The sequence below is a fragment of the Sus scrofa genome, chromosome 1, assembly GCF_054392235.1.
Source record: "Sus scrofa isolate SSC_HxYL_T2T_F1_AM1 chromosome 1, Sscrofa_HxYL_maternal_Yorkshire_Landrace_v2.0, whole genome shotgun sequence".
NCBI classification, from domain to species: domain Eukaryota; kingdom Metazoa; phylum Chordata; class Mammalia; order Artiodactyla; family Suidae; genus Sus; species Sus scrofa.
The window spans coordinates 284,821,089-284,843,856 of NC_139383.1; the positions used below are offsets into that span (position 1 = coordinate 284,821,089).

General features: G+C 51.8%; 1 protein-coding gene across 50 annotated transcripts in view; it reads left to right on the forward strand.

Annotated features, from left to right (window-relative positions):
• Positions 1-22,768, forward strand: part of PRRC2B (proline rich coiled-coil 2B) — a 92,490-nt gene that overhangs the window by 37,238 nt on the left and 32,484 nt on the right. For 41 of the 50 annotated variants that reach the window (XR_014829473.1, XR_014829472.1, XR_014829539.1 and 38 more), the window contains exons 5-11: positions 3,285-3,357; positions 7,012-7,155; positions 8,902-9,143; positions 9,595-9,716; positions 10,182-10,324; positions 15,801-15,891; positions 18,403-18,595. Coding sequence is in view for 46 of the 50 variants with exons in the window: in XM_084999222.1 (XP_084855348.1) it covers positions 3,285-3,357; positions 7,012-7,155; positions 8,902-9,143; positions 9,595-9,716; positions 10,182-10,324; positions 15,801-15,891; positions 18,403-18,595 (1,008 nt within the window). In the remaining 4 variants the exon portion in view is untranslated. The remainder of the gene's footprint in view (positions 1-3,284; positions 3,358-7,011; positions 7,156-8,901; positions 9,144-9,594; positions 9,717-10,181; positions 10,325-15,800; positions 15,892-18,402; positions 18,596-22,768) is intronic. The other 9 variants (XM_021070486.2, XM_084999455.1, XM_084999467.1 and 6 more) reach the window with 1 other exon arrangement.

Sequence of the window (22,768 nt, forward strand, 5' to 3'; positions counted from 1 at the left end):
ATCGACTCTGCAACTTTTGAAAAAGACCTCAGATACAGAGTAGAATACAGACACCTGATTTGATTCCGTTGACTTAGCTTGACCTTAGGTGAGGTCACTCAGGCCAGCTCCAGGCCAGCTCCAGGCCAGATCAGGGTTCCCCTTCGTGTCTCCGGGGAAGCTGGTTGGTGCATAAGGGAACAAAAAATGTTAGGCCAGGGAAGGGTCAATTTGTCAGGTGAGTTTGGAAAACAAAATTAAGCAAGCTCCTTAACGGCCTACTTCTCCTGTGTCTTGATTACGCTGATGTGCCCTGTGACGCTAAGAAAAAGACAGAATGGTTTATCCCTGGAAACCTTTTGTGACTGAATGTTTCTAGAGACTAGTAGCTCTCAGAACACACTTTGGGAAATACTGAGCCATAATCCTTTATTTGTTCTTTTTTTCTTTTTCTTTTTCTACAGCCTCACCTGCAGCATACGGAAGTTCCCAGGCTAGGGATCGAATTGGAGCTGTGGCTGTCGCCCTATGCCACAGCAACACCAGATCCGAGCTGCATCTGAGACCTACACTGCAGCTTGCAGCAAAGCCAGATCCGTAACCCACTGAGTGAGGACAGGGATCGAACCTGCATTCTCACAGATACTATGTCAGTTCTTTTTTTTTTTTTTTCTTTTTTTCTTTTTTTTTTTGTCTTTCTGCTTTTCCTAGGGCCGCTCCTGCGGCATATGGAGGTTCCCAGGCTAGGGGTCTAATCGGAGCTGTAGCCGCTGGCCTACACCAGAGCCACAGCAACGCGGGATCCAAACCGCGTCTGCAACCTACACCACAGCTCACGGCAACGCCGGATCCCTAACCCACTGAGCAAGGGCAGGGATCGAACCCGCAACCTCATGGTTCCTAGTCGGATTCATTAACCACTGCGCCACAATGGGAACTCCACTATGTCAGTTCTTAAACTGCTGAGCAGCTACAGGAACTCCCAATTTGTTGATGTGTTTAAACAGAAAGTCTTGGAATTCCCTGGTGGCACAACAGGTTAAGGATCCAGCCTTGTCACGGCTGTGGCTTGGGTTGCTGTTGTGGTGTGGGTTCCATCTCTGGCCTAGGAACTCTTGTATGCCACTGACGCAGACACACACACACAACCAACCAGCAAGTCATGGTTTACGCAAGAGCTCACACTGTACCCAGTCCATTGGAGTCTGTCTCTGGGTTACAGAGGTCACCCGCCAGTAGATAGGAATCTAGATGAGAGGTCTGAATCTTCTAGAAGACCAAAAGGCATCTAGACAGAAACCTAGCCTTCCCTGGCTCTCTTGGAAAGAGCTCCTCCGTTTGTATTGCACCCTGGGCAGTAGGAGGTCTGAGGTGCCAGCCTCCACCTGTGGGGAAAGTTTATGGCTCCCCAGTGGGCCAGGCTCCTCTACCCAACACTGAACTGTGCCTTTGAATTAAGGGGAAAGAAAAACAGGAAGCCATATTCCTGTGAGACTTCATTTTCATTGGCCTGAATCCACTGGGCCTGTGGATGAGAGTATGTAGCATTGAGTTCGTATGTTTCCCAGAATTTGAAACTGAGATTAAGGAGCCGTGATTGTTTCTACAGCCCTGGCTCCTGTCAGACTCACCTTTGGAACTTGGTAGAGATGAGCAGCGCCTGTGCTGGGCCTGTGGGTCCTGAGCATCTGTGGAAACACTTGCTGTGGGAGCTGTTTGTGGGCGGGATCAGGCCCTTTCCCGAGCCAGCACCCCGTGTTCCGCCCATGGCTCAGCACATCTGAGCGCTCGCCTGTTCTTGGCTCTTGCAGAAGAGACTCCCAGTGTTTTCCAGCTTTTCCAGCCTCACCACAGAGGCACCGAAGCCATTCTGCTCTTGGAACGAGATTGGCCACAATGTTAGGGACCCCTTCTTGGCCCCATAGGCATTCTCTTGCGGTTTCGTGCCTTTGGTGGGTGAGGGCAGAGGTGCCGTCCCTGTGGCCACAGACCCCAGGTGGGAGGTTGTGGGATGGCAGTGCCCCAGGGCCCTCTGGAGCCTCGCCCCTCCCTTGGGGCTGCTGGCCTGTCCCTAATGTGGTCTGCGTGGGGGACCTTCAGGCCTCCCAGGCCACTCGTGTCAGGGAGCCAAGGCAAGTCTGTGGGCTGCTGCACCTGATCAGGATAACACAGAAGGCAGGAGGACGGCCGTCTGCTTTGAGCGTGTGTGGCGGTGGCAGCAGGGGAGCCTGGGAAGGGGCAGTTACTTAATCTGGGATCTCATCATCCAGTAAGTGATGAAGCATTTCGCTGCATCAGCCTGTCTGTGTATCTTTACCTTCGTTTGTTAAGCTGCAAGTTGTGGGGAAAGGCAGCTGAGCTCAGTGGTTGGGGACCTGACGGGCTTTGGACGTAGGCAGGGCGCGGATAGGTTCTAGTCCCACTTCTCCAGCTGGTGTCTTTTTTTTTTTTGTCTTTTTGCCATTTCTTGGGCCGCTCCCGCGGCATGTGGAGATTCCCAGGCTAGGGGTTGAATCAGAGCTGTCTCCACCGGCCTACGCCAGAGCCACACAACACCAGATCCGAGCCGCATCTGCAGCCTATACCACAGCTCACGGCAACGCCAGATCCTTAACCCACTGAGCAAGGACAGAGATCGAACCCACAACCTCATGGTTCCCAGTTGGATTCGTTAACCACTGCGCCACGATGGGAACTCCCCAGCTGGGTGTCTTAACCAAGTGACTCTTTTCTGAGCCTCAGAGGGAGTGTGGCTGGGACCTCCCAGGTGTGCCTAGCCCACGGTGAGCTTTCGGCAAAGGAGAGCTGAGCTGGGCAAGCCCAGCTTGGCGGAAGCCCATGGGGCCTTGTGGAGTGACAGAAACTGTGGAAGGTGGTGCTAGGCCCATCCAGTGACACGCCAGGCACACACGCTTACGTTCTCATGTTCACGTTCTGTTAACAGTGGGACCCAGCATTTGCGACACACACTAGAATTGGGGTTTGTTCTCATCCCTGGAGCAAGACAGAGAAGCCCTGTGTGGGCGTGAGAGGCAGCCTGACAGTGTGCTCTGGAGCGCAGCCCTGGCTGTGCTGTATGACCCTGAGCTGGCCACTTGCCCTCCAGCCTGCTCCCCGTCAGTCCTGTGGGAGGCTGCGTGGAAAGCCCACACTGTTGGATGCAGCCTGTGGGTGGTAGTAGTGGGTGCCTCCGTGGAGGGTCTGGGCCTGAGCCGAGGGCCCAAGGGCCCCTTGTTCTGACTCGCTCAGTGAGTGGGTGGCAGACCACTGGGCTGGCCCTGTTCTCATTGTCTTCCTTCTTTCAGAATACAAATTCAGTGCCAGGTGGACCAAAGTCATGGGCACAGCTGAATGGAAAGCCAGCAGGACACGAAGGTGGTGAGTGTGGCGTCTGGGTGTGTGGGCAGGAGGGACGAGTACCTTTCCTGGGCTGTGCGGTTGGGTGCAGGTGGTCTTTGGCCCGAAGCGCTGTGGCCCAGAGCGAATGACTGCTCTGTGAGTCCCTAGCCACGGAAGTGCCGACTGGGCATAGCACACCAGCTCGTGCTGGAGGCAGTCTTCCCGAGGCGTGGACAGGCTGGGGTGCTGGCCCTGTGCACCTTAGCTGCCCCGGCTGGTGGATGAGTGCCGGCTTGCACCTGCCTCCCGCCCCCGGGGCCACCGGGAGGAGGCCTTGCCTGCAGGCGTTAGCTGGGGGCCTGGGGATCGAGCTGCTTGCTTTTGGACAGTGGCACCAGCGCGCTCAGAGGGTTATGTGGTGCTTGTCACCATCAGTGTCGCTGTTGGCACAGAGGATATGCTGAGAAAACAGGCCGTTCCGTGTGGCTGTGGCGGATCAGCACAGGGGAGAGGGGTGAGTGGAAGCAGAAAGCGAGCAGAGTCTTGAACAAGTGTGAGCAGCAAACTGAAACGGCTTCCCGGGCAGGCCCAGCCCCGAGCGGCCAAGCTGTCGGGTGAGGAGCAGGAGGGCACAGTGGGGCCTATGGCTCCCTGGGTCCCCCCACCCCGCCGCAGGAGCCTGTGAGTCCTGAGCAAAGGGAGTCTAGAGCCTGTGGAGAATGTGGGCTCAGGGCCAGCAAGTGCTTTTGAGAGGTGCTCCTTCTGGTTGGGGTCCCTGGTTGGCACACCCCCCCCTTCCTCCATCTCTCATGGAGAACCACAGTCAGTAATGTGCCCAGGGCATGTTGAAGCTCCTGCTGCCCTCTGAGCTGCGGGCAGGAGAAGCTTGGCCTGAGTCTGTCCGTCAGGGAGCTTTGCGGGTCCTCTGGTCTGGAGGGTGAGGTGGGGGTGCGAGCTCGGTAGGGGTGTTGGAGGGGTTGGACACTGCATTTCAGACTGGAAAGGGGGGCTTTGAAGAGGCTTCATGAAGAGGATTCACTAGACTGTTACCAGTGGTTCTTCATTTTCTATAGTCTCTCCTTCTGTAAGGTGGGAATTTTTTTTTTTTTTTTTTTGGCTTTTTTTGTGGGGGGGCCACACCCACAGCATATGGAGGTTCTCAAGCTAGGGGTCCAGTCGGAGCTGTAGCTGCCACCCTATGCCAGAGCCATAGCAACACAGGATCCAAGCCCTGTCTGTGACCCACACCACAGCTCATAACAACGCCGGATCCTTAACCCACTGAGCAAAGCCAGGGATCAAACCCACAACCTCATGGTTCCTAGTCGGACTTGTTTCCGCTGTGCCACGATGGGAACTCTGGGAATTTGGTACTTTAGTGAAATACTCATAAGGAAAAAAAAACAGTTTTCTCTGGATCTGGCAAGAACGTCAGGACGTGTTCTTAAATAAGAAAAGTGCCGTCTCTGGAAGGAAACCCAAGAGGAAGGAAGGAGGGAACCAAATGGGAACCACCTGTCTGTGCGGGTGTTAGAAATGGGCAGTGGGAGTGCCCGTCGCGGCGCAGCGGAGACGAGTCCGACTGGGAACCGCGAGGAGGCGGGTTCCATCCCTGGCCTCGCTCAGCGGGTCAAGGGTCCGGGGTTGCCGGGAGCTGGGGTGTAGGTCGCAGGCGCGGCTCGGATCCGGCGTGGCTGTGGCCCTGGTGTAGGCCGGCAGCTGCAGCTCCATTTAGACCCCTAGCCTGGAAACCTCCATATGCCGCGGGAGTGGCCCTAGAAATGGCAAAAAGAAAAAAAAAGGAAAGAAATAGGCGTGAGGGTGGAGGAAGGCTTCCGTTTATGCCTTTTAAGGCTTTTTACTTTTGAACCTTGTGATTGTATTAACCTATCAAAAATGAAACTTGATTTAGAAAATAATTCTGTAACGCAGTAAAACGGTCTGTGAACATGTGATAGCTCCTCTAGGAGACAGTAGGACCCAATAGCCCAAGAGGAGAGAACAGGCATGTGCTGACCAGGTGGGGGCTGGCCCGGGGCTCCTGGTCCCTTCCAGTGTGGGGGGGGTCACAAACCTGTGATGCCACCAGGGCCGTGGACCCCTGACCCTCTGATGGCTCTCTGGAAATCAGAAGGGTTCTTCTTCCTGAGTTGATGGGCCGTCCGTGTAGAGGGGGTTGTTTGGCCCACTACGCCTGGAGCGGACCCAGAAGTCCTGATTGTGCGGTTCAGGCAGAGACCAGAGGCCTGTGGCTCCTGGCTCTGCTGTAGCAACGCCACCAGTGGCTCCATCTGGGGCCTTGGAAGAAGCCCCTGATTGTATGAGGCAGAGAGAAGATAGTAGGGGGATCAGTGGGCGAATCTCAGAGGACCACGAAACCTTAGGTGTACGTATCATCACCGTGGTTCAAGATTTTTGAGTCTTTCACTTTATCCTTTTTAGCTGTGTGTTGGGGGATGGGGGTGACTTTAGTTTGTGCTTAGAGTAATACCTGCCTGACTGTTCAGGTAGAGAAAAAAATGACTGGGCATTTGCTAGTTTTTTTCTTTTTCTTTTAATTTCAAATAATCTGCCATATTTTTAAAGTACAACTTGGCTATTTCATTCTTGCCAGTGACCTTTTAATATAACGAAGCAACTCTGTGAGTCACAGAGCAGTAGAGCTCCTTCGTGACGCTTGGCGACTGTCCCTCAGGTTAATCGTTGGTCCTAATGTGTCCACTCGTCACCCTGGCAGGTTTGTTGGACCCCGGACCTTTATGCGAAGTGGGCCGGTCACTGGATGGCCACCTTGTGCGTCTGCACTGATCCCAGCGGTGTCGTTCTGGCAGAGTCTGCCTTAGTTAGCAGGTCTGCATATCAGCAGGGCTGAGAAAAGTACTAGGGGGCAAATTCGGCTGTGTTGTCTAGGGTCCAGGCATGCCGCAGTTGGCCCTTGGGCGTTACTGTGGTTTTGCTGTCACAGTAAAAGTTTGTATGATGCTGGGCATGTGCTGTGTACTCCAGAAGAAAGGCCCAATTCCCACTCTAGACCCGAAAACGCGTCATTTATTTTTATCTGTTCACTGAAAAGACGACCGCAGGTTTCCAGTCCTAAGGGCTGTAAGTGATAGGGGCAAAGTTAAGACAAGGCCTCTTCTCTGCAGGAAGGTTAGATGGTGGGGAATGAACCAACAGATGAAGAAACTGTTCCTGGGATTCCAGGAATGGAACGTTTGGCCTTGTTGGGCTCGGGGACTCCGTAGAAGATGGGAACCCCGAGTGGGCAGATGAGGAGGCGCTCGAGAGGGTCACTCTGGGATGGCAGCCAGATGGCCCCCGTCAGGGGGTCACCTCCATCCAAGAGCCGTTGACCTCACTGGGCTGATCTCGCCAGAGATGGTACTTCTCCGCCCGCCAGGGCCACCAGAATGACCTCACTGCCTTCTTCCAGGAGTCGGGAGGGCAGGATCTGGGCTGGGGCAGCCCCAGACCTTACCCCATGCCCTTTGCAGCCAGCTCTTGAAGGCAAGCTGGCTAGGGGCCTGGCACCCTCAGGGGACCCTCGTGCCTCTGCGGGCACAGAAGCCAGTGTAGTCAGCACGCGGGGCACGCGCTCACCTCAGGGGGCGTGGTTTCCAGGGCACAGCTGCTGAAGCAGGGCCTGCGGGCGCCTGTCTTCCCTGCTCCTCACGGCTCCAATTCCCTTGACAGGTTTAAGGGGCTCAAGCCGACTATTATCCTTCTCTCCCGAGGAATTTCCGACGCTGAAAGCAGCTGGAGGGCAGGACAAGGCTGGCAAAGAAAAGGGCGTCTTAGATCTGTCGTATGGGCCAGGACCAAGCCTCCGCCCGCAGAGTAAGTGAACTGCAGCCCCTGTCTGGGCGCCCGCGGGAGCAGCACAGTCCGCCTTCTTCTCAAGGCGCCAGAGCCCTCGGGCCTGGCTCCCCACGGGCGAGGCTCAGCTTTTGCCCTGTACCTGATGCCATGGCTGCTGGACTCACCCCTGGGCTGGGCTGGAGGTGACGCCTCCTTTCCTGTCCTCTGAGTCAGGCCAGGCCTGTCCGCCTTCCTAGCGGTCATCAGGTGCTCGGCTGAGCCTGGGTGGTCACTGCCAGGAGAGACGCAACAAGTTAACTTGGTTTCTGGTTCGGGAGCTAATTTTCTAATAGACCAGCGGTTCCCAAACTTAGCCACATCTTGCGAGAACCTCTTAGGGAGAATTTTTTTTTAAAGTCTGATTCTCTCACCCCAGCCAAATTAGCATCTTTTTGTTTTGTTTTTGGTTTCCCTCTGACATGGAGCCCTGTGCATTAGCCAGCCTGGTGCTAGTCTTCTCGGCCCCCTCACTGGGGGTCTGGCCGAGGGGTCCGCTGGATCGTGGAGCAGCGCTTGCTGGCGTGGCCTCGCGTGGTCGGAGGTTAAGATGTTGTTTAAGAATGAGATTTTCCGTCTGTTCTAATCATGGATTCTGAAGTAGTCCTTGGGGGTGGGAGGTCGAGCAGGTCTTGAAACACGAAGGACTTTTATCTAAGGCATCCCAGAGTCAGAACTGACCTCCTGGGGATGAAGCGATCACCACGCTGCTCCTCAGTAAAACACGGCCTTTCCGTGGCCTCTCCGGGTTATTTTGTGTGCTCCACACGTGTAATCAGATTCCTTAGAACAAGAGCTTTAACTTTCTGGGTTAATTAAGATGCGCTGCTGTAGGGTATAAAACGTTAAAACGAGGAGAAGCTTCTGGGATCAGTTCTATGACCTCGTTTGCGAAGATCAAGGAGCAGGTGGCCAGAGGGGTGACCACAGGGCTTGGCCGCCATCAGGCACAAGGTAGTTGCAGAGTTGGGAGCAGTTTCTGATTTCGTGGCTCCCGTCCTGGGACGTTTCATGTTTCAACTCCTAAGTACAAGTTGACCAAAAAGAGGGGTCTTTTTGGGGCATCTCATTTCTCGTTGGCCTCTAATCCCACCAGGCTTTGGCAGTGGCCAGCATCATTCCTAACGCAGTAGTCCGGGTTGGCGGGTTTCAGTCTGCCCTGCAGGAGGGCCCCACAGGCAGCCCCTGGAGCAGGGGTGGTGAGGGCCTGGTGGGCAGGGTCCCCACTCGGAGAGCTGCTCTGCTTTGCCCTGGGAACTGGGGAGTCCCTGACTGGACCGGGGGCGCCACTGCTGAGCAGGCGCTCTGGGGTGACGGCAGGTCCGTCCAGCACAGTGCTGCTTCCCTGGGGCCAGGTCGGGATTGGCGGAAGGCGTGACCAGGGCCGTTTTCGTCGGGGCCGTCTCGTGTTCTTTGGGGCGTTAGGTCTGTGGTCGTGTGGTTTCTGGGACTCGACAAGGACCGTGTCGTGGTGACACTTGCCTTCTCTCTGAGTGGACCTTGTTTTGGGTTTCTCTCCCAGTCAGACTCCCCTCGGCAGGTCGATACTCACTGGCCAGGGGTCCCCCCACCTTCCCGGGCAGGCTTGACTAGTGGACCTGATTCTTCACTTTTATTTTTTTATTTTTCATTTTTTGTGGTGAGCGAGGGGGTCCCTTGACCTTCAGAACCTCATACAATCCCCCCCCTCCTCTTTCCTCTCCCCTTTTGCCCCCTTTCAATTTCCAGATGTGACAAGCTGGAGGGAGGGCGGTGGGCGAAACATAATTTCTGCCACGTCTCTGAGCGCCTCCCCAACTGAGCTGGGCAGCAGGAACTCGAGTGCGGGAGACGGAGCCCCCTCCTCGGCATGCACCAGCGATTCTAAGGACCCCTCTCTCCGCCCGGCTCAGCCTGTCCGAAAAGGGGCTTCACAGTTCATGGGGAATGCATACCACCCACCTACATACCATGACATGCTTCCTGCTTTTGTAAGTCTCCAGAGTGTGCATTTTCCCCACGAGGTCAGGTTGTTCAGACCCAGCAGAACCTACTTCAAGCGGCTGAGTGTCCACCTGGGTCCCCTCCCAGTTTCTTTGCCCTCATCCCCTACTTTGGAGGCTTGCGTTTCTTTTGCGTTTTCTCTCCCCCTTTTCAAATCCTAAGGGCCTCTGGCTTCTTTCCCTGGTGATGTGGATGCTGTTTGAGCCTTGGTTCTTTAGAGAAAGGAGAGGCAGGTATTCCCCGAGACACACGTCCCCAGATTGGCCTACGGACAGCAGGAAAGAAATGGGGGAGATGGTGATAGGATTAATGGGGAAACCCCAAAACTTTCCTGTTTCTGTTTCCCATTTTCCATTTTCCGAAACAAAGTCTAATGCAAGTGGAACCTCGACTCTGGGCCGTTGGCAGAAAACCCTGTCCATTGGTGTTATGTTTCAGATGTGTTCGCCACAGTCATCCGAGAACCAGGGTCCAGTGGAACGAGGATCCTTTCCCCTTCCCCAGCTCCGTCTCGAACCCCGGGTTCCTTTTAGACAGTTCCAGATGAATGACCAAGACGGGTAAGGCTATTGCGTTAGAGTCGTGTACGTAGCAGTCACCCCAGGCGGTGATACTGGACAGGATAGCGGGCTTACGCATGAAAGTGCTTTGTCTTCCGGGGACCTCGGAGAACCTAAAAACCACCTCAAGACCCCAGGGTGGTGTGGGAGGGCTGGGTCTGGGGCGGGATGAGAGATGGGGGGACGCTGTCAAGTTCCTGACGGAGTTGCAGACTGGGCATGTGTTCGTTGCAATTGCCGTGGGCATTGGCATTGAGCCTATAAAACTGCAGAATGAGTTAGAACTTCTCTCTGGGATGTATTTGTCCATTATGTGTCCTTTAAAAAGGAGATGCTTTAAATATTGAGGGCGAACATGAACCTTTGCAACATAGGACTTACTTTGGGAGAGTGTTTGGCTTTGCTTCCATCTGTATACTTGGTATGTATGAGTCCTGTGTCTTTACCCTTCTCTCTCTCTTTCAGCAAAGAAAACAGGCTGGGAGTGACTCGCCCGACCCGTCCACTGAGGCAGCTGGTGGAACGGGCTCCCCGGCCCACCATCATCAATGCGGAAAACCTGAAAGGTCTCGATGACCTGGACACCGATGCCGATGACGGCTGGGCAGGTGCGTTGTGCTGGCTCCCCGTGGGCTCACAGACTGGTTTAGAAAGGCAGGGCCACGGCCTGTCTCTGTTCACCAAGGGCGGAAATCCCTTACAAACGGTGTGTGTTTGCCCTTGCAAGTCAGAATGGAACCAGGGGCAGCAGGAGCAGCTTCAGTGCCCTGAAGGGGTTCTTGTTGGCAGTCAGACCAGCGACTGCTTCCTGACAGAGCTGTCTTTAGTCTTAATCTTAGAGGGAGAATTTTGTTAACTTTTTAGAAAGTCTTGTTTCTTTTTTTTCTTTTTCGGGCCATACCTGTGGCATAAGGAGATTCCCAGGCTAGTGGGCGAGTCAGAGCTGTAGCTGCTGGCCTGCGCCAGAGCCACAGCAACTCGGGATCTGAGCCTTATCTGTGACCTACACCATAGCTCACAGCAACTCTGGATCCTTAACCCACTGAGCAAGGCCAGGGATCGAACCTTTGTCCTCATGGATATTAGATTCGTTTCTGCTGAGCCACGATGGGAACTCCTAGAAAGACTTTTTATGGAAAAGTTAATACAAAATAGTGTAATGAACTCCAGATAGCGACCCATCACTGAGCCCAACAAGCACCAAATCCTGCTCTTACCTTCACCCATACTCCACCCCCAATGTAGTTATTTTCTATGAAATTCTTTTGGGTTCTTTTCAGCCCTTGTGAATGCAAGGGCCCGGAAATGCGCGTGTTTAACAAATGCCCAGGCCTCTGTAGCGCCCTCCCTGTGGGGTACAGTGCCTTCGCTGGTGCTCCAGTCCCTTCCTGGCCGTCCTCCTCCCCTGACTCTGCCCAGGGCCCCCCTTCGGATGGCCCTCCCGTGCATTGGTCTGGCCGGTGACACACTGCAGATGGGGAGCGGTGCGCGGGGGGGATTTGCGATGCACCACTGTGGTCGCTGTGTCAGCAGTTGCTTTCAGTTACCGAGGTGCACTTCGTCGTATCAGATGCTATAATTTGTTCAAATACCAGCATTGATGTACACGTCCGGCAGTTGCGTTTTGAATGACCTTCTCATTTCTCTTGAGGGAATATCCAGGAGTGGGGTGTGGGGTCAGAGGGTGGTGTCGAACAGCCGCCCACTCCTCTCCCAGTGGCAGTGGGTGGTGCTGTTCCCGCGGCAGTTTTGAGAAGGTGGTTGCCCTGCGTCCTCACAACATTGTCATGTTCGTTGTTTTAATTTTAGCCATTCCAGTGGGTGTTTAGTCGTAGCGCGTTGTGCTTTTAATTTGCATCTTGCTGATGACTAATGATGATGAACCTGTTTTCATGTGCTATTTGGATACTGGTGGGGTTTTTTTGTTTTTTGGTTTTTTTTCTTTGTTTGTTTGTTTTTGGTTTTTGTTTGAGTGGTCAGATAGAAGTCCTTGGAGATTTATATTTCAGAAGTATTTTTTTCCCATCGCCTGCCTTGTCTGTCTGTTTGTTTTTGACACACTTACAGCTGGTAGAAATTGGGCCAGGGTTCGAAACTGTGCCACGGCAGTGACAACGCTGGATTCTTAATCTGCTAGATCACTGGGGGACTCCTGCACTGTGTTTTGATAAGCAGAACTTTTTTTTTTTCTTTGATCTTTCTAGGGCCATACCCACGACATATGGAGGTTCCCAGGCTAGGGGCCTAATCAGAGCTGTAGCAGCTGGCCTACACCACAGCCACAGCAATGCCAGATCCGAGCCACATCTGTGACCTGCACCACAGCTCATGGCAATGCTAGATCCTTAACCCACTGAGCAAAGCCAGGAATCAAACCTGCATCCTCATGGATCCTAGTTGGGTTTGTTTCCCCTGCGCCACAACAGAAACTCGTTAGTTTTACTACTTTGTATTGATTTCTTAGAATGTTCTATATAAACCATTATGTTGCCTGTGTATTTATAAAAGGACAAGTTGTGTGGCTTTTATTTCTTTTTCCTGCGTTATTGCAATGTGGTACTTCCGTACAATGTTGTATTCAAGATCTTGGCTCCTGATAGTAGGGGGAAAGTGTTTTGTGTTTTACCTTTAAATAAGATGATGGTTGTAAGTTTCTTAGAGATATTCTTTATCAGATTGTGGAAGTTCCCTTCTACTTCTGGTTTGCTTTTTAAATCATGAATAGATATTGAATTTTGTTAAATACTTTTCCTGTTCCTGTGGTCATACGATTTTTCTCTTTCGTTTTGGAATCTGGTGTATTGCGTTGATATATTTTTTTATTTTATTTTATTTTTTTTAATTATTATTTTTTTTTTTTTTTGTCTTTTTGCTATTTCTCGGGCCACTCCCTCGGCATATGGAGGTTCCCAGGCTAGGGGTGGAATCAGAACCGCAGCCACCGGCCTACACCAGAGCCACAGTAAGTTGGGATCCGAGCCGCGTCCGCAACCTACACCCACAACTCAGGGCAAAGCTGGATCCTCAGCCCACTGAGTGGGGCCAGGGATCGAACCCGCAACCTCATGGTTCCTAGTCGGATTCATTAACCACTGCGCCATGACGGGAACTCCTGATATATTTTTTTAAAGGCTAAACCAGCTTTGCATTCCTAGAATGAATTCCACCTTTTTGTATGTCCAGATTCATTTACTGATACTTTATTAAGGTTCTTGGTGTCTGTGTTTACGGATATTGGTCTACAATTTCCTTTAATGTCTTCTTTGGTGTAATTTTGTGTGTGTGCGTGTGCTTTTCAAGGCTGCACCCATGGCATATGGAGGTTCCCAGGCTAGGGGTCGAATCAGACAGCCACAGCAACATCAATCAGATCCAAGCCATATCTGCGACTTGCACCACAGCTCACGGCAGTGCTGGGTCCTTAACCCACTGAGTGAGGCCAGGGATTGAACCTGCAACCTCATGGTTCCTAGTCGGATTTGTTTCCCCTGCACCATCACGGGAACTCCTTCGTTGGGTTTTGATATCAGGTTTTGCTGGGCTTGTAAGGTGTTGTTGGAAAACACTCCTTTTCTACTTTCTCAAAGATTTTCCATAAGATTGCTAATTTTTTTTTTTTCATAAATACTTGTTTAAAATCACCAATGAAACTGGCCCTGGAATTTTCTAAAGACATGCGTGGTAACAAATTTAACTTCTCTGATTTGTTGTAGGGCTGCTTAGCTTAGATTTCCTGTGCTTTGTGTCAGTATATGATAAGTTGTGTTTTTCAAAGGATTTGTTCATTTATTTTGAGTTGAACTTACTGGTGTAAAGTTGTTGTTAATATTCCCTTTCCTTTTGTTGTATGTCGGATCTGTAGTGATACATCCTTTTTCATTCCTGATAATTAGGTAATTTGTGTATTTTCTTTTTTTCTTGTTCACTTCTGCCAAGGGCTTATTAATTTTATTAATCTTTACAAAGAAGCTTTAATTTTCTACATTGATGGTTTTTGAGTTCTTTTTAATTATTTGGGCCTTTTTAGGTTTCTGATTTAATTTCATTGTACTCAAGAGGGCATATTCTGTATGACTTCGATTCTTTCCAACTTATTAAGATGTATTGGAGGAGTTCCTGCTGTGGCACAGTGGGGTGGGTGTTCTCTCGAGCCCTGCACAGTGGGTTAAGAGCCAGTGTTGCTGCAGCTGCCGTGTAGGTTGCAGTTGCAGGTCTAATGGCCCAGGAACTCCATATGCCTCAGGGGTGACCAGAAAAGGGAAACAAAGAAACAAACAAAAATAAACTTGGAGTTCTCTTGTGGCACAGCAGGGTAAGGATGTAGCATTGTCTCTGCAGTGGTTTGGGCTGCAGCTGTGGTGCAGTTTCAATCCCTGGCCTAGGAATCCTTCCACATGCCTTGGGAAAAGAAAGAAAAAAGATTTGTTTTATGAACAGGATATGTTTTTGAAGAGAACGTGTATTCTAGAGTTGTTGGGAACCACGTTCTGTGAATACGAGTTTAGTCACGGTGGTGGGTCGTGCCATGCACATCTCGCACACTTGCGTTGCTGTCTGGTTCTTCAGCTACTGACAGTGAGTGGTTCACCTCTCCACTGGAATTGCGGATTGATCTGTTTCTCCCTTTAATCCCATCAGTGTCTGCTTCGTTTACTTTGAAGAGGTTATAGGTCATCATCACTTTTGTCATTTTTGTGGCTCTGCCACTGACCCTTTGTATTGTTTGCGGGATCTTTCTTGTCTTGTCTGTATTGTTTGCGGGATCTTTCTTGATCTCGTCTTACCTTGGGGTGTGTTTTGTCCTGTGTCAGTGTCATTGCTCTGACTTTAATCATTCATTGTTGTCATCGTGTTTTCATCCTTTCCTCACAGCCTCTTTTGGTGGATGCTAGCAGGTAGGCTTTTTTTTTTTTTTTTTTTTTTTTTTTTGTCTTTTTAGGGTCCAACCTTCAGCATATGGAGGTTCCCAGGCTAGTGGGCAAATCAGAGCTGTAGCTGCCAGACTACACCACAGCCACAGCTGCGCCAGATCCAAGCCGCATCTGTGACCTATGCCACAGCTCACGGAAACACCAGATCCTTAACCCACTGAGGGAGGCCAGGGGTCAAACCGGCGTCCTCATGGATGCTAGTCAGATTCATGTCCACTGAGCCGCGATGGGAACTCCCACAGATAGGCTTTTTTTTTTTTTTTTCTTTCTTTTTCAAATCTAACTCTCTTTTTAATTGGATTGGGCCTTTTGTTTTGTTTCGCCCCTGTTAACGATACAATTCATGTAGCAAATTTTCGTATTACCTAAAGGTAATTACCTCTTTAGCATCTGTAATTCAGAGAAGTTTAAATGTATTTGCACATTTGTGCAGTTGTCCATCCTGTCCAATCCAGAACATTTCTTCTGCCCACAGATGAAGCCCCATGTGCATCAGCAGTCATTCCCAGTTGCCACCTGCCCTGCACACCCCCCCTGGCAAACACCCATCTACTCTCTGTCTCTGTAGATTTGCATATTCTAGACATTTCAATCAACAGAAGCATGCGGTGTAACATGTGGCCTTTGGTATCTGGCTCTGTCACTCAGCATCGTGTTTTCAAGGATCACCCATCTGTTCGTGCTCATTTGTTTTTACGGCCCAATACTATTCCGCTTGGATCTACCACATTTGTCCACCTCTCCGTCACGCAATGGACGCTTTCTGCCACCTGAGCCACTCAGGTTGGGGGGGGCCTGGGCACCATGGCAACTCACAAAGCTCTCTCTTCACGTTCTGGACGGCTGAGGTCTACTCTCGTCGGGTCTCCACCTGCTTTGGCTCACTCTCCTGCTCCTTCTAATACGCTGGCAAAATAGTTTGTCCAGGTTTAAGGAACTGTTATTTTAACAGGGCTCAGTCTAACCAAGCTGCTTTTGTTGGCTGTTAGGGAGCCAGAACTGTCCCCGACTTTCCTCTGCAGTGTTGGTGCAGGTGGTGCGTCTTCGCCGCGGGGGTCAGCGAAATTCCGTACCGGAGGACGCCCCCCAGTGGTGCTCTTGGCGCTCCCGAGTAGCGTATCTTTTCTCACTCTCCCTGGCCTTCCTGTTGCAGGCCTGCATGAAGAGGTGGATTACTCCGAGAAGCTGAAGTTCAGTGATGATGAAGAGGAGGAAGACGTGGTGAAAGACGGCAGGCCCAAGTGGTAAGAACCCCCGTCCCCACTCACAGCATGGCTCCCGGGGAACGTGCCCGCTGCGGGGTGGAAGTTCACCCGTGTTCCTGGTGCTGCCGGGTGCCAGCCCCGTGCCTTGCGCCTTTCCTCGTGACCCCAGCAGCCCACAGGGCCGGACGCTGTTTTCCGTGTTGCGGATGAGAGGAGCTCATCCTACTGAGCCGGGGTTTGCACAGCCGTGGAGGCTGGCGGAGCCCCAAGGAGCCCCAGGGAGTTAACCGCTGTGCTGGGTGTTTCCCGTCTGCGTCGTGTGGACTGCTTGTTCCTCGGCTTGCTTTGCGTGTGGTGCCCCAGAGGCGCGCTGGCCAAGCAGATTGGGGAAATGGCCTGGCTTCAGCTCCTGCTTGACTCCGGGGTTGCCCAGCCCCTAGGGTTCCGTGCTGAAGCGTGCTGGGACTCGTGGGCGAGGCGGGCGAAGCACCGAGCAGCATCTGCCAATTTCCTAAACTTACTTGACCGCTCGAATCTTCTCTTTCTCTTTTTTTGGATCATCTCATTGGATTGAGTTTACCCTTAACACCGTTGGAAAATATGCTTCCTTGTAATCTCGTCCCTCTAGTTTATAGCATAACATCAGTAGCATTGGCTACTACTTTTAAGATAGCACCTGTGGTTGCTTTAATTTGCTCTTTTTCCTCCTCAGTCCTAGCAAACATCAATGCTCTTCACGCGGAACTGCTTCTTTCCTTAGTATAGTTATCTCTTCCACGTACTATGCTTGCTATTAAAATGTGATGACTGTTTTATATTGCTTGGACATTAAGGCTCTGGTACTTCCCCCTTTGTCTATTTTATTGTCCGTGATTGAATGTTTATGTGGTCGAGTCTGCAGGTCTCTCGCTTCAGAGCGCCTCTTCTGCTGGGGCTGGTAACGGCCCTCTGCCGTTCCTGCTCAGACGCGACACAGACACGTAACTAACCGAGGCTTCCCTTTACTTATTTTACTGCTGCTTGATTTCCACCGACGCTTTGGATGCCCTTGGGAAATAAATAGCTATGGGTCAGCTCTTGGAACACCAAGCTCAGAAGGGGATGTGGTCAAACATAACATTTTACAGAGTTATTGTAGGAGCCGTAGGCCACTCCGTTCCTTGTCTCTCTCAGTGGATGTGAATTGAACGTTCAGCTGAGGGAGTTCGGCATGGGGTTTGGACCCAGGGCACCTTGAATTGAGAGTCCCCAAGCCAACCACCACTACCTAAAACCGCTGGTTTTTCATTGTTCTCCGAGCTTCTCGGGACTCCTGCTTTGACGTCTTTATTTCCCCATCCGTGATGGGTCCTCAGACTTCCCTGACTCCGTCCTTGGCTGTTCATTGTCTCTGGGGGCCCCTGGGACCAGCTGCCTTTCCTTGGTGCACCCCTCAGAGATGATCCAGCTCGTCTCCTTTCATCTCGCCCTTCACACTGTGACACAGGTCTTTCCTGGCAGGTCAGGAACCTTAGTGTGGTCCCTGCATCTCTCAAAGTGAGGTCAGGAGCACTCGCGGTTGCTGCCCTGTCTGTGATCTCTGGGTCCTCCTCACCTGCCTCGCACACGTGTGCACAAGAACACACGCAGACGTGGGTGTTGGCCAGACCCGACTCCGTGCCTCTCTCTGCACTCCTGCCGTGGTCACCGGCCGCGACGTTGGGTGGCAGAGGTGCTCGGGCGGAGCTCGTGTGTGTCTGGGTTTACACTGGAGCACCTCAGGGGGGCGCTGCACAGATCTCCCTTCCCGTCGCCTCTGTTCAGCCTCCGTCTTCCCCTTTTCCAGGCTGTGTGCCCTCTGCTTTGTTCCTCGCGTCCGTTCCGTGAGCTCTCTTGCTGTTGGGAGGAGCGTTTGTTGGGCAACGTCTTTATGCAAAGCACAGGGGAGGAGCTGCAGCATGAGGAGAAGGGCCTTTATCTGGGCGTCCTGGGCCCAAATCCGTTAGCTCTTCCTTGTGGAAATATTTCCGCAGCCTCTCTGAGACCCAACTACCAGCTCTTTAAAATGGGGACAGGAGTTCCCATCATGGCTCAGTGGTTAATGAACCCGAGGACACGGGTTCGACCCCTGGCCTCGCTCAGTGGGTTAAGGATCTGGCGTTGCTGTGGCTGTGGTGTAGGCCAGCAACTACAGCTCTGATTGGACACCTAGCCTGGGAACTTCCATATGCTGCAGGTGCGGCCCTAAAAAGACCCCCCCCCAAAAAAGAAAAATGGGGACAGTTAAAGCCTTTTTTTTTTTTTTTTTTTTGGCAGTAAGTGAAGTGGTGGATGTGAGACATCCTGCGTAGAGCTGTGTGTATGAGGGCGATGTGGTCACCGTTGGCGCTGATGCTGGTGCTCAGGGCATGTCCTCTCAGCTGTAAAGGCCTGAGGGGTGGTTCTGTCCGCATGAAGGACGCTGGTATATGGACAGCTCCCTGACTTGGGCATTGCTGAGGGCCTGACAGGCAAGATCAGACCATGCGTGAGCCGACCAGGAAAGCCAACACTCCACGTGATTTGTCCTAGGAGCAGCTGGGACCCCAGGAGGCAGAGGCAGTTGTCACTGAGCTCTGCAGACAGTGCTGATGCCAAGCGCGCCCAAGAGGAAGGAAAGGACTGGGCTGAAGCAGCGAGCACGACCCGTGTCATCCGGAAGGTGCCAGAACCCCAGCCGCCTCCCCGGAAGCTCCATGGCTGGACCTCAGCCCCTGACTACCAGGTACCGAGGGCACTGGCAGGGTTCGGTGCCTGTGATGAGCTGGGACAGGACACGCGCACACACACAGCACACCTTTTCAAGTTCATTTGACTGTAGAGCCTCACAGTGACGCCAGCAGGTCGTCTAGTTGGCTGTTCTGTGCGTTGGAGTTTCACTGAATTCAGTGGTTGGGTTTCTGAAAAACCTAGGGAGGTATTTGTCTCTTTCTCTCTCTCTCTCTCTTTTTTTTTTTTTTTTTTTTTTGTCTTTTTCTGCTATTTCTTGGGCTGCTCCCTCGGCATATGGAGGTTGCCAGGCTAGGGGTTGAATCGGAGCTGTAGCCACCGGCCTACGCCAGAGCCACAGCAACGCGGGATCCGAGCCACGTCTGCAACCTACACCACAGCTCACGGCAACGCCGGATCGTCAACCCACTGAGCAAGGGCAGGGACCAAACCCGCAACCTCATGGTTCCTAGTCAGATTCGTTAACCACTGCGAAACGACGGGAACTCCTCTCTCTTTTTTTAATTTAGAAATTTTCTTTTGGAGTTCCTGTCGTGGCTCAGTGGTTAACAAACCTGACTAGTATCCATGAGGACATGGGTTCAATCCCTGGCCTCACCCAGTGGGTTAAGGTTCCAGCATTGCCATGAGCTGTGGTGTAGGTCGCAGACATGGCTCCGGCCGGACCCTGCGCTGCTGTGGCTGTGGTGTGTAGGCTGGCAGCTGTAGCTCCAATTCAACCCCTAGCCTGGGAACCTCCATATGCCATGAGTGTGGCCCCAGAAAGATAAAAAGAAATTTCTTTTAAAATATAGAAAAATAGTTACAAACTTACAGAAAAGTCGGAAGTGCAGTACAAGGAATGTTTTCTTTCTGAATCATTTGAAGAGTACGTCGCCAGCCTGATCAGAGGCGAGTCACCATGTCGTCATGGATACTTTGTTATCTATTTCCTACCAAAAAGATGACGTTCCCTCCAGGTCAGCACAGGCATTCCCAGGAAATTAGCACTGCTCCGTCACTGCCACCTCGTCCTCAGACCCCATCCTGCGCTGACCGTTGTCACATTTCTGTTCTGAGTGCACAGGAAGCCAGTTCAGAGGCTCATGTGACCTTGGTGGTTCTGCTCTTTTGTCCCCTTCGGTCTGAAGCAGCTTGTCAGCCTTTGCTAAGGTTTTGTGACGTTGATACTTCAGAGGCCCATGACCAGCTGTGTCGTGGAAGGCACCTCAAGTTGGGTTTCTCTGGTGCTTCCTCATGATTGCGTTCACGGTTTCTATTTTTTGGCGAGGATCCCTCAGAAATAGAGTTTCTGTTTCTGGAATCTCTGCAACTCAGGCCTCTTGCTCCGTCTTGCCGGCTGACCGTGGTTGCGTGGTTGCGTGGTTGCGTTCTGCCCTCTGACAGCCTTCACTTTGCTCCCTCGAGCATGGTTGTGTCTCCCAGGCTTCACACTTTGGAACTCATTTGCACACCCTCTTCCAGGTTTACCGTTGATGGTTTTGTGGGGAGTTTTGTTTTTGTTGGGTTTTGGTGGTTTGGCCATAGCGTGCAACAGCTTGATAGGAGATCTCAGTTCACAGCCTGGCATTGAACCTGGGGCCATAGCGGGGAAAGCACCAGGTCCTAACCACTGGGCCACCAGGGAGTTACTTTGAGACTGTGAATATTCTGTTTCTCATCAAACAATTTAATTAATTTTTGTTTTTAGGTTCAGACCCGCGACATATAGAGGTTCCCAGGCCGCAGGCTCAGATCGGAGCTATAGCTTCTGGCCTACGCCACAGTCATAGCTAAATCAGATTCGACCGTGTCTGTGATTTGCACCGCAGCTCACAGCAATACCGGATGCTTAACCCACTGAGTGAGGCCAGAGATCGAACCCAAGTCTTCAGGGATTCTGGTCAGGTTCATTACTGCTGAGCCACAACGGGAACTCCTTGAATTAAATTCATTAACACTAGTGGATTATAATCTATCACTCGCAGTGTTTTGAAATTCCGATTGGCTTTGATTTGAGAGACACTTCAAGCTGGCAGCCGTGTCCTTTTAACATTTCCATCTTTTTTGAGGAATTCCGTGCTTTCTGTAGAATAAGCCTTTCCGAGCTGATTTCGTCCTAAGCCTTCCTTGGCCCTGGAATCAGCCTTGACGACATTTAGAAGCCAGCGTGGAGGCACTAGGCGTGCTCCTGCTGTGGGAGTGCCGGGCTCCTGGGCCGCCTCCGGGGACGGAGCTCGGGAACGTGCGTGTGAGACGCACGTGCGTGTGCCACCAAGCACACAGTCTCAGCCTGGCGTTCTCCCTCCGTGCGTGTGTGACTCCTTTCCCCCAGTGGGAAAGCGCTCTCCCTTTTTTGCCTCCACCCACCACCCTCTCTCCTTTGCACAGGCGCCCTCCGCAGCCACGCAGGGGTCAGCGCCCCCCACGTGGAGGCCCTGAATTTCTCTGCTGGGCCATCTCTCCTTCAGAGTTTCTTCCTCACGCAGCTTTGTGGGGCCCCAGCTCCCACGCCAGCCACGTCTCCAAGTGGACGTTCTGCTTACCCGCCCCGAGCTGTCCTGACTCCCAGGCACTGGGTGCCTACCCTGCTCTGCCATGTCATATGACTCTGGGATTCGTTTGAGCAGGGAGGCCGGGGCTGGGGGTATGAAGGCACTGATGTAAATACACTCGGCACACTTGCTGTTTTCAGTGCACTTTGCTGTTTAAGATGTCCTGTTCCACATCCCCTTAGGAAATGGACATCCCTTTATCTTCAGTCCTTTTAATGAGTATATATTATGTGGTAAGTCCTGTGCTAGGCACAGGGACACAAAAGTAGAACTTTCTAAAATAGACAGAATATAACTCTTGGAAATTATTTTGCAATTAATCCAAGTTTAATTCATATACCAAGGCTGCTCAGTATTCAGGGTTTCTCTTTGATCTGCTCCCAACAACACCAAATTATCCAAATAGAGTCAACAAATCGAAAATCTGTATAATTCTGTGCATCCAAATTTCTGAAAAGATTGTCCCAGTTCCAATATTTTGCAGAACACATAATTTATAAAATGAGAGCTAATCTTAGGGCCGAGTAGAAAGGCACATCTGTAGTACACATGCTCTGTTTTTAGGGCTGCACCCACGGCATATGGAGGTTCCCAGGCTAGGGGTCCAATCAGAGCCATGGCTGCTGGCCGACATCGCAACCGCAGCCACAGCCACGCAGGATCTGAGCCGTGCCTGTGATGGACACCACAGCTCACGGCAACGCTGGATCCTTAACCCACTGAGCGAGGCCAGGGATGGAACCCGCAACCTCATGGTTCCTAGTCGGATTCCTTTCTGCTGTGCCACGACGGGAACTCCTGCACATACTGTTTGATTCTACTTTTTCATTTCTGGGAAACCCTGAGGGAAACAGTCGGGTTTCCTTCACTGAGGATTACCTGCAGGGATGTGTTGAAGCGGTGGCCGGGGGGAGGTTGTGTTGGGCAGAAGCCGTGCGGGGAGACGCTGCGCAGCCGCGGCAGAGCACCGGCAGGTGTGGATGCGCAAGGGCAACGCGGAGGAAGAGTGCGCAGTTTGGTTATGTTCTGGGAAGAGCCCCTGCATGCTTCTAATGTCGAACTTTATAATCTCTGGTGATTGAAGTCGTTGTCTGTGGATTGTGGGAAGTTAGTTTTTAGGAGAAAACTCCTTGGCTGTGTAGTCACTGTGTTACGTGTTGCTTTTATGGAGGTGTGATCAGCGTACAAGAAAAGGCATAGATCTTGGTTTTTTATGTTTGATGACTTTTGAAAATTATATACGTGTGTATAACTGCCACTCAAAATAGAAGTGTATTTTTTCGCTAGTCATGTCTCCTTGGAGTTTCAGCATCCAGGATTCGGTTAACTTGCCCACCACATATGCTGCCTATAGCTTCACTTCTTGTAGATCAGTGAGAAACCGTCCCAGTTTTAAGTTTCTCACACTATGTCATTGGCACTTGGCTTTTTATCCAGTAACTGGCCACTGATGAGAGACTTGAAAGTGGATGAAATATCCAGAAGAGATGTTTTTAGAGAAACTTTTTTTGGTTTTATGTGTAAAGAATCCCTTTGAGAAGTTCCTGTCGTGGCCTAGTGGAAATGAATCCAACTAGGAACCATGAGGTTGCGGGTTTAATCCCTGGCCTTGCTCAGTGGGTTGAGGATCTGGC